At 43.8% G+C, this 12,108-nt stretch overlaps 1 protein-coding gene across 1 annotated transcript; it reads left to right on the top strand.

Moving 5' to 3' along the window:
* Nucleotides 1-4,156: 4,156 nt before the first annotated feature.
* T265_13345 (hypothetical protein) lies at nt 4,157-10,224 on the top strand (the record flags this gene model as incomplete). Its single annotated transcript, XM_009168456.1, has 3 exons — nt 4,157-4,325; nt 7,491-7,833; nt 9,249-10,224. Coding segments are annotated over 3 exons (1,488 nt in total), but the record flags the coding sequence as incomplete, so codon positions are not given.
* Between the last annotated feature and the right edge of the window lie 1,884 nt (nt 10,225-12,108).

Below are 12,108 nucleotides of genomic sequence, written 5' to 3'. Positions count from 1 at the left end.
TTCGAAGCTTCTGCCGGTTACCAAGTTGTTGATTAAAAGAGCTGGTCCATCGTTGTGATCCACGTGTTATTCATCTTTTGGCCCTGTGTACGGTTCCAAGCTTCTTTTAGGCCAGGTTTTCTTAACAGTCGGTGGCCTCAGCATGACATTTTGTGCCAACGAAGAAAAACTGACATTCCAGCTAATTGCGTCACTGATTCTTTGTTGTCTTATGGTGGCGCGCGGAACCGTGAGAATCGTGCGGGATTTTGACATGGCCACATATTCACACTGCGTCAGATGTGAGAGCGACGCCACATGCATAGATGACCCACAATATTGGTATTCCTTGAATCCAAGGGTGCGTTTGATTCTGTCGATCGGTCAGTATTGTTAACTTCACTTGCTCCGGTATGCCCCGGAAGATCTTGACTTCTGGGCATGTGAGAGTGTATGGTAAGCTACCCAAAAGCTGTGCCACAAAATTGATGTCCGACATGGATGCCCATTTTGTTCTTTCTTGTTCAGCATCACTGATTAAATAATGAGGTAAATGCTGGAAGGTCTTCAAAGCCTCGGTGTTCACATTATTGCTGGTGAGAACTCTGTCGATCGGGAGTGCGCGCATATTACCTCGCTCTCATCTCTGAAGACCAAGGTAAAGCACAAGTCCCGTTGACTAAGATGACCAGCATCATACCATCTTTTGGCATGTGCTTAGTACCTTCAGTGTGCAAAGTCATGCTCCATATAGTGAAGTGTCTGAGCAAATTTCTTACAATTTGAAGAGAATCAGTGATGGTTGAGGAGAATTTTACGTACCTTGGAAATTGTTGTACCTCTGACGGAAATGTGTTTCAATCAGTGCAAGAATCGCAGAGGCTCGAATAACCTTTGCTGATTTGCGTCACTTGTGGCGTCAAAAGCCCTTAACAGTGGGTTTTCAGGGCTACGTACACCAGGTTACACTAAAGGCTGTATTTGTTTATGGTTGCGAAGCAGCCTTTGTGAACCGGTGATGTAATGCGCCTTCAGGTTTTTGACTACTGTTTCCTCAGAAGCGTCTTTGGCTTTGAATGACGCCAACAAATTAGTACCGAGGTGATTAGTCAACAGGTAATTGTTTCCAATGACACTTAATTCGTCCTCACACAAACGCCCTAAAATCAGGTATATTTATTCCTTGGTCACTTACTGAAATGTTTTTCCAAACGTTTAGTAGTCTCTTAAATGTTGCGTTCACATCACTTTCATTCAAATATATGTTCAGCTTTTTGTTACTTCGTACTGCTTATAAACGCCCGTCATATGGAATTGCAAGAAACTAAAGTGGATTAAGTTGGACATACGTCGTATAAACATACCAGGGCACCCAAAGCAGTGGAAAAACAGCAAGGCGGTGATTAGTCTACACTTTGCACCTATAAAGTTTAAGGTCATGCTTGTGGACATGCAGTCACTGAGCACGCCAATTACAATTTACGGAGAGGCACTGCAGAATTGTGAAGCTTTTTACCTACATTGGAAGTTGTATTAGTTCTGATCGTAGTGTGACGGATAAGATCAATTTACGAATCTACAAGACCCGGGTCGCGTCTGCTAATTTGAGATACCTATGGCGTCAAAGTGGTGAATCTCAAGGGAATTGTGTATCAAGCTACAGTGCGAGATGTTTCACTGTATGGTTGTGAGACTTGGTTTGTTCGAACAGCGGAACTGAGGCGTCTTCAGGTGTTCGACAATCGCTGTCTCAGTACAGTAGCTCGTGAGGGCTGGTGTCGGTGTATCCGTAACGAAGCACTTAGAAACCGAGTTTTCGGTTGTGCAACGGGTACTTCCATTGAAGAATGTGTCCAGCACCAGAAGCTGCGTTGGTTCGGACATGTGTTGCGTATGCCTAACCATCATTTGCCGAGGAGAGTGTTGTTTATCATGCCCATTTTAGGTTGGCGGAAGCATAGAGGTGACCAATCCTTGACTTGGGGTGAGGGGTGTGAAGGAGATTACGAAATGCTTGGGTGCTGTCGGTTATAATCGCCTTCCAGGATGGAGACCACGTGATCCCCACTGTGTCTGGTTGGAGACACTGCAAGATGTGGCTGCTAACCGATGTCAGTGGCGTTCCTGTTGTTGATTTTTATCTAGATTGCCTGAATGAGTGTTTGGAGATTTATGTACTTCTGAATGACTGTAGTAAGCTAGCACTAGGTACCTTCTCCATCCACCTTCACTCTTTTCTTCACAATAAGGCCCTCAAATAAATCATGGTTGTATGGCAGCGAAGCACCGGTATTGAACACTAATGTCATGCTGTCGATGATGAAGGTAATGGTGCTAATGTACAACCATACCGATTGAAAATCTGCAGTTGTCTAGCCATTGAACACGGATTTAGTACACTGGATGACGTCCGGTTATTGGTCGAGATTTTGTCTAGAGGCCCCTTGAATGTTCTCACGCAATTACGTGTTGTGATAATCAAGACCTTGATTGAACTACATCGTAAAGTCGTTTGGTGTAAGACTGGCAAAAATAGAGTAACGATGTAGTTTCAGCACAATTTGTTACAACGATGGCGCATTTCTGAGCCGTTTGCTGCACTCACTTGTACGGTACGAGCCGATAAATACACTTCAATTATTATGGCGATTTGAATTAGGAGGGTGCATTCTCCATAAGCAAGTACGACAGCTCAAGAACTTGTCAGAAATATATAAAGTGGAAGAGCCGTGAGATACGCGTACGCATTTAAGAGACGATTCAGTGCAAGAAACGATGTCGACCGTAAGTGATAAGTTAGCTGTTCTAGTGTTGTAGTTCAATTTCTCTTGAGACTCATTCATCCTGATTAGTGGTAACGTTGCATGCTCTTCAGTTTATCCGAAACGCTAAAAAAATTTTGCAGTCCGCGTCTTCGCTTCAGTGCAATAATTAATTGATCGCAAGACCGCAGCAACTTAGAGAAAGACTGTCGGGACAATGGGACAGGTTGCTTAATTCAGACTATCCGCCAGGTAAATTTGAGAGGACCGTTGCTTGTAAGTAGGGTGATCAAGCATCTGTATTCAAATGATATCATGGAATCCGCATGATAACTGGTCTTCCTGAAAGTCCTCCATTTAGGACTGTAGGAATTCATCTAAGCCCATGAAGGAACGTAACTAAGGCTCGCGGAAATGAAGAAAAAAGACGTTTAGACACAACACCAGTTGGAAAATTGTAAACGGTAGGAATCAGAGCTAAGTAAACGTGACTGCAGGTAGCAGCAAATCTACAAGAACAGAAGTGATACAACACCTCAGACTAGACGGTATTCTTTGAGGTTCTTGGTACGGAACATTGAGTAACGCATAGATATGGAGATTCCGAATATCAAAATGGAGATGTGGCTTCGAATGTCAACGGACGTCCCTTCCGATGCCAGTCACGTGATTCTGATTGGCGGTGCGATCACGCAGAAATCATGACAGAACAAGCCAGGCAGGCTCAGAAAACGAGGCACGAACACGATTTGGGTAACATGCGCACATTCACACATTTACGAATATGTTAATGTTCCAGTGTCAGACGGGACGGTCTTTGCGGCAAGGTGAGTGTAGGGTACAGGTGGAGGTCAAAAGTGCGTGGGCAGAATATGGAAACGAATAAAGGATCACCTTGAGGTTAAGTTCGATGTGTATTCTTTTTCATAGTCCTCAGAGGATGAAAGAAACGTCAATCACCAAGTCATCACTTAGCAGAATCCTAATTGCACTACAACGCACATGTTTGAAATGCATTTGAAACATGTTTCGTTTGTCTGTAGAGGAAAATGTCGGTTGCTCAGGTAGCATAGATAGTCGTTGGCTTGTTCGCTGAGCTAGGCGATTTGATTCCAAACGTTTTATCACCAATCGAGATGATATCATTAGTGGGTTATTGGGTAGCTTAGTGGTGCGTCGCGGTGGGTTAGTGGTTGTACCAACGTTCCCAACGTTTGCAATCAAATTGCCTAACTCAGCGAACAAGCCAACGACCGACACTTTCGCTTGATTGGGTGGAATGGAATACAAACATCCTCACCAGATGACCCCAGTGGTTTATTCGCCAGTTTTATCGGGGATAGTAGGCTCCTTTGAAAGTATCGACTGAAGAACTGTCGAATTTCAACCCCTCTCTCGTTCTTCTCTTGACAGAACATAAAAAACTGGAATACTCTAGTGCTCCCGCAATCGAGGCCACTCAGCTACAACCACTCTCCATTAAGCACACGGAGCATTCTTTGAAAACGAAGCCTTATGTTTCCCATTCGATCAATGAAATGTTGAATGGCAAGTCGCAGGCAGACAGGAGGATCCAGTCAGTCGGTAGGTTTATAAATAGTTGGCACGGGAATTCTTGTTGGTGTTTTAAGTAAGTCAGAATTCTAAAGAAGAGAAAAACAGATTGAATAATCCGTAATATACACTGTTTTCTTGGAGCGCCTCTACAATAATCACATGGTTAATCGAAAGTCGTCGAAAGTCCAATACCAGTTTTCTCCTTCTCAAACTTCGTCAAACAAGCGTGGTATCCGAGACTTACGTCCTACTTCAAAGTCCAATTGTTCACAAGTTGTGAAATACACACCTGAAAATCAAGTCGGCGATAGAATATCCATAATGGTTTGCGGTCTTGTGACATAAATGTCCTCCCCTCCATATTTTCGAGCTAGAGAGACGTTTTACAGGTAATGAAATGAATGCTTTCACATTAACCTACGTGTTCCTGGGGGAAAGTGAATTGATACGCCTGCCCCTAGAATGGCGCCATCGGAGTCTAGTGGAGTCCTCTTGTATCTTAACCGTTTACTGGTAAATGATTTCTCCGTGATGCAACTAAGTCGCACTGTGTGAACGTTTGTGCTGGCTAGGAACAAATGATTTCCAGTAAGTAATTGAAGAAGTGTGGTGAGCATCAATCCCGAGTCGGCAGCCAAGATGAGCTTCATCAGAATTTGGTCGGCCAACCTGAGCATTCATATCACCTGCCAGGATCACAATACTTGTACACGTTGCTGACCGTGTTAAACGTGACAAATCCCGATAAAAACTGTTTTTCACGCCCTGGGAGCCGCCGTCTGTCGAAGTGTATAACTACAGCAGATAAAACGCTATTTGCCAGGTCGAGATGTATTGGTGCTGAATGAACCAGTCAACCTAACAGCACACAGACGACTATTTACTTGAATCCAGTGAATTAGGGTACATTCAGTCCTGGGGCTAAGCACGACTCTCACTCCGTGGATCCTACAAGACACTATGTACCATCTCCGGACACCTGAAGAGTAAATTACGGGAAATATGGACTCTTCTCTAGTGATCTGAGATGTATGATGGAACTGGAGTGTGTTTCAGAGATAGCATACGTCGGCAGAATGAGCGAGCAAGGTCTGAGTAAAAGCTATATATTGCCCAATTGGACACAGACTACGCAGTTTGAAAGCTCCAATGTGGAGCAAATCCCTTTAACTTAGTAAAGGTTCATATTGGTTTATTTTACCGAGCAAGAACATAGATACGGAGCAGTGGACGTGCAAACCGCCCTCAGATTAACTGATGTCATATTTCACCATAGAGAGCTAGTACAGCAAGTTAGCGAGTTGCCGATCGATATGTTCTCATCAGCAGGATGATACTGGTCGTGCAAGAGCCGGATTGCACGGTACTCGGTAAATTAAATGACCATTACAGCGCCTAACTTAACACTGTCAAGGGTCGCCCCTAGGGCTAAACTGGAAATCGCAGGACATACATAGGAAGCAGGTCCGCGTAACTCACAAGCCACATAGCTGACTGTAAAATTTGATTCTGTAAAAGTTCAGCAACAGACAACTACCAGAATTTAGACAGGCAAGTTGCAAAGTAATGGTTGAGTTACAATTCGCCCAGGAATGCACGAATGAAGGCACTGGTTGCTCAGATGTAGAGTTTCTGAGGCTTGTTTACCCCATGCAATGTGGGAGCAAGTTCTGTAGCAGGGGCGTGGTTCTTGGGTAAATGCAGAGCAGGGCTGAAAGACGGACGCAACAAACAGTCTGCCTACTAGGGAAACGTGCTGTTCATCTTAGGTATGAGCAGACCGGATTTCCAGGAGTTTACTGCCCGAAAATACTTTCCCATGAATAGGTCACAGCCCCAAATGTTAGTACCTTTGACCCACATTTTGTTGCGTATGTATCGGGACGGAGACTCAATATTACGAATAAAAGCCGACTTTCTAACCATTAGGTTCCAATTCCTGGATTACATTTATTCTGGTCTGCGCCTCACAAACACAGATCTACTGGTACTTGAACATCCTTGACGTCTGGAGATGAAAAGAGGTATTTCAACTACAGCATGAAAATAAATATTTTATGAACCAACAACAGCATCTTCACTAAAATCCCAGTAGTCCTTCGGTTCTCACCACAGTGTCAGACAACTAAAACACTGATCCAATTGAACTAGTAGAAGAAAAGCAGAGGGCTACCAACAGAGATTACCACCACGTAGGATTAAATTGGAAATTTTTTCAGTAGTCCCTGAAGGGTTGACCAACCACGAATATCCAGGTAAAACGTCATAATCGGGGATTTTTCGTTCACAAGGCATTAGGAACAAACGAGTTTCGAAAGACTGTCAGACTTGGAACAAACCTAATTGGCTATGAAAGCTGGTCACAACATACCGGATTCAAATGAGAGGAAATGTCTTGTTTGCTAATCTCATGATTTCGTCATCTGCTCAACGGTTGATGAGAGGAATTCGACGGCACATTTTGGCCACCCGAAAACATAACTTGTCACAAACCCGGACATTTTAAGTAATTGCTCACTCCTGGGGTCATGGTAGATGATGTAACCATATTTTCTGAAGATCGTTTTCACTATTGTTAGATAATACGAATTGCTTACATTCAGTAATGTTGATTGGTTAGGCTTAGATCACCGAGTGTGTGGGCGTGTAACTGGTTGACCGTAAGCTGGTCTGTGCCCTTAAATGCTTGAAAGCTAAATGGTGTGGCTGTGTTCAGCAGTGCGCCATCAAGTATCTGAAGCAACGCATTCAAAGTTGTTCCTATTATTTCTATTTCTCGATAATAATGAAGTCTGCATCACAGATGAAAAACCTGTGCTAAAAAGTGCGCAACACGAGCTACGGATTAACTGGCAAAAAAAGGAATTTGGTCGATAACTTATGTCTTGGGGACGTAACTGTTCTAGAAAGTGTTACTAGTAGTGGAGAATCCTTGGGGGGGGGGGTTGCCCGTGGGGAGCGACAATCAGTTAGCCCTTATAGGATTGATTCTTCTTGGACATGGGTTATTCTCACCGGTCCAAGTTTTCTTAGACCTTTGGATGATGCTTGAGCTGATGCCGTTTACACAGAGAAATGATCACAATACCATTTCTATGCACACCATTTTTTACGTGTTCGGTCTTCAGAGCGCATTAGATAGTGAATTCAGGTAATAAGGATCATTCATGCCAATTGTGTGCTTCATTACAGAATGTATGCCATTGTGTGATACAATCCACATCCCAAAGCGATCAGTGGATCACTGGTCTTCGGAAGCTACGCCGTCAGTTGGGACAAGAGCATTGAAAGCTGTTCATGAGGAGAAAACATCATACTCCGGAAGATGTGAGCACAACCCGGGAACCAAATCCGACGGAGAAAAGCAGTTTCAATGCAGAACGTGGAGTGCTCCACTTTCGACCTTGTGCCAGTCGAATAACAGACAACTGGAAATGTTAAGCAGAGAGGCGTACACCAACGCCTGCACAAGCGAAGCTGAAGATCAGCCACTGGATCTCTCGTTGAAACGTTCTTTCACTCAACTAGACAGAGGGTATCTGTCGTTAACCAATTTTATTATTGCCTAGCCAGACTCTACTACTTTACTTTCGGTACGAGTAGCAGCAGTTGACGAGTTACCAATAGACGAATAGCCAGAATAGCCAAAACACCGCTTGCGAAGATAGATTTCTGGCGTAAATGCCATGTGAACAATTCTACTTTATCACCCTACTGAACACCGTGTGCTGCAAACAGGTTTGCTTACAACGCTTTACAACTGGCCGACTGTAAACATGACTGATAGGGGGTCCACCTGGTCTAAGGTCATTTTACGTCTGAAAGGAAATGAAGTCACCAACAAAAGAACTAAAATGACAATAGCAGAACATGTTATCCATTCCATCAAATACCTGTTATCCAAAGTTTGTTACAGTGGCAGTTTGCATACCACAGACTTGCGCGAAGCAACACTATTGGGCTCCACAGAGCTCCAGTAGATTTATATACAGATAACTGGCAAACGATCCGTATGGAGACAACTGGAATGCATTCGAGCATTATGTGTGATTTGAGAACGAAGTAGGAGGCCTGAATCGTTTCCAAAAAGTTTGGTAAACAACAGGTGGATTTGGTGTTTGCCAAACCTCTCTAAAACGACGACTACCCAATCGGTCCCTAATACTTTCCAATTATGAAGGCTGCAGCTGTGCTTGTGAATGAATTTGTTTCCATTGCCAGGCAATCTTGAGTGGATGGATGGTGCTCACTCTTACTCAGGGGAGGGGCTTTTGGATCGTAAGACCGAGAATTTTTTGTCAGAGGATGAGGAGATCCGTCATAATCGAATGAAAAGGCACGGGGTGTTTAATCGTTTACGTTAGTCGAACGGTAGTACAGGAGTCTACCGGATCTGTTGCACACTTTTCTGAGTCAACAGTCTAACTGTAGCCCAGTAAGAGCAGTACCAAAAACATTAGTCAACGTATTTCAAACTAAAAAACCCTCATGAAATTCAAGAATACCGAAGGATTTGATTCTGGAATTTCGAAAAGAAAGAACGGTCTTTCATAAGTCCAGGACTTTCAGTTTTCCGTAGCATTCCAATGCACGAAATTATAATTTGTCCAGTAACGATTACGAAAAACTTGGAACAGTTACTCGACTACTCGCGACAATTCAAAATTGACTTACAGAATAAACCAGACGAATCAACTGTACAACCACCATTTACCATTATCTGTTGAGTTTTAAGTATTTTATTGGTTCTTCACACTTGTGATGCGGGATGTACTAGCACATGACTAGCAGAATCAATCCACAAACTTGTTCTCAACGGAATCTGGTAGCTTCTCACCATTGTGATTCTTCATTTGAAAATAAAATGACGAGACCATATAAGTTGGTAACTGTAGGATAATTGCACCTAAATTCTATTGTTAGTAGATGTTAGCTGAAATTGAATGATAGGATGCTCCGATCTCTTGGCATGTGTATATTTCGCAAATTTCCCCTCAGATCTCTGGCTCAAATCATCAACTATCCGGTGATCAGGAATGGCATTTGCCCCACAGACCCGTTTGCTTTGGAGCAAACGAAGGCGACCGTCAGTCGGGATAGGCCTTATTCCACTCCATTTGACTTCATCTTCCGACAAAAATATCACCAAACACTCCACACACTACTTACCGCATCCGAAGCAGCAACAAACTATCCTACTCTTCCTGATTTACCAGTCAGAACGAGTATCAGTGATTCATCTAGGTCGTTTGTGCAGTTTTTCAGAGAACAGTGGCTGAAGAAAAATGTGGCATCGTTGGTGCATCAGAAAATGGGACGACGACCCGGTATGTATCGGGATAGACCACCTCCAGACTCAGAACCGACAACCAGCAAAATCAACTCAACTGCCGACGCTGCAACTATCACGAGCGCCACTCGGTTCACTAAGATTAAATGCAAGTATGGTATGTCAATCACGAGAGACCATCCACCAGGTAAACCACTCAGAAGACCATATACAGAGGCAGAGCTATCGGCGGCGGTTCGTGCGATTTGCTTCGGTCGACTGGGGACGCGTCGCGCAGCTAGTGTCTACGGTATTCCACGATCCACACTGCGAAACAAAATTTGCAAATTGAACGAACTCAAAAGGCGTGAAGAGGAACGTCAGGGGGGACAAACTATTCTAATGCCTGATTTCCTGCAAGGCCTTCTGCAACAAATGAGAGAGAAATCCGCTGCCGGGAGAACGGCTACTTCTTCAATGGTAGCACGCGGAGCTTTTACAATAGACGAGCGGCAGGATTCTGTGGATTACCCATTCAGCACTGATGACTTTGTTCAACTGAATAGGCGTGGGCCAGAAGTACAGAAGCCTACTCTACGAATTTCCGTAACTCCTAATCGTGCTGCCTCTATATTTCAGGTAAGCGATTTACGGCGATAATCCCCAATAGGCTAATGCATTTTTACAGGCTTCTAATCAAATTTCCGAGAAGCACTACTGACTGATTTGGTTGTTCATTCCGCATGCGATTTATGTAGAAAAAAACATAATTTAAAAACATTTGTTGCCAACTGATCCGATTTGGTCACCGTCACGTCCTACTTAAGTATGTATGCGGGGTTCAGGATCTATATCACGAGGCACATGCCCTTGAATTTTTCTACTCAACTGTTTGCTCACATGACAGCGGTACGGATGTAATAAGAAGACGAGGCTTGGATGCCGGCTGTTGCTCTCAACAGATGAAAAAGTTTACAGACTCACAATGGCGTATAATTTAGTTTATTCTCTCTAAATGTAGAGAACGAGAGGTGATTTCCCTGAGATATCTCTTCAACTGGAAAAAATACCTCAGAAACATTTGCACTTTTAGTTGCAGCGCAGACCTATACCGAAGTTACTAAAAAAACAGGATTTTGATTGCAGAACCGTATCCGATATCGCAGGTCGCTTTGGGATGATCTATTACTACGAGCGTAAGGTGATCATCAGTATGGTGTGACGAGGGGACTGACTGCCAGATAAGACATTTATTGCAACTGGTCAAACAGGAGAACGATAACCCAATTTGATTATGACCGGAGTTTTCACCCGCGTAGAAACCAATAATGGCTATTTCGTTGTGTCGTTTTCGAAGTCCCCAGATGCTGATTTTATCCAGAACATTGAACTGCAATGTGTTGAAACTACTCCTGACGTTCTAATCCACTGAGCAAGAGTAAGGGAGTTTACTGAGCCGAGCCGACAGCGCGAATCCTTAACCAGCCTCTGTTAGGTAATTTCGATGGTGTTACTTCCGTCGGTACACTAGAAAGAGAGTTCCGTCCATGGAATGACCAGACGTCAATAATGGAGTGTTGCGTCCTCAGGCGTATTTGAATGGGTGGCCGGCACATACAAGGTCGGGTCCAAACTGATATCGAGTTTGGAAATCCACAAGGTCCGAAAAATATAAGTTATCTGAGAAAATATCTGTCGGACTGCATAAAGTTGCCAGAGACCAAGGTGAAGCAAAGTGCGATCACATGGAGACAATATTCCAAGAAGACATGGGCATACTTCCTAAGGTTTGCGTGTGGACAACCAGAGGCACAGGCCTATACTGCCTGAGAAATTTCGGTTTTTATACAGTGCTCAGGTAGTTTGAATATGAAGAACAATATACGCAACTGATCTGCCAATTTCAGCCTCACGCCAAACTTCTTACCGGAAGTTCCACAGATCAACTACTAATAATCTAGCGGCACCCACAAAAAGTCTGCTAATGGGTAACAGCGCTGCCGATAACAAAGAACACAAGAGGTTCTTTTTTCAGCGAAAGCCACAGGGTTTATTTCTCACATACTGAACTCCCAAGTAGGGGCCTCGTTTAAACAAAATTCAATTAGACGGAGCATTAGGAAAGGGAGAAATAGCCTGAAGTGTTAAACCAACAGATGATGCCGAACCTAGGACGAGAAGAGCCTAACAGAAATCCACTTTGAACATAAAACGCAACAAAGAACGACTAGCCGCCAAGTGGAGAAACGGGTAGCCGTGAATTGAGTGACTAGTTGTCTGCAGTAGGGTTGTAGTTGTACGGAGGATGTAACGCTTTTCTGGTATTTTTGGCAGGACAGCCATAGTAAGGTTGTCAAGCCTCATAGATTGGGTCAATGGATTTCTTCCTGGCCACAGTGGAAATGACCTGAGCCTCAAAGTAGGCCCGCAATTATCCTACACCGTCTGGTAAGTGATGAATCCACTCGACTATAACTACGTGAGGTGGACCGCACTTGCACTTGATGCATAACTCACGCGCGACTCACTTTTGTAACCAAT

Source organism: Opisthorchis viverrini (assembly GCF_000715545.1).
Source record: "Opisthorchis viverrini unplaced genomic scaffold opera_v5_57, whole genome shotgun sequence".
Taxonomy (NCBI): Eukaryota; Metazoa; Platyhelminthes; class Trematoda; order Opisthorchiida; family Opisthorchiidae; genus Opisthorchis; species Opisthorchis viverrini.
The sequence above is the reverse complement of the archived record's forward strand: the minus strand, read 5'-3'. Positions and strand labels throughout refer to the sequence as shown.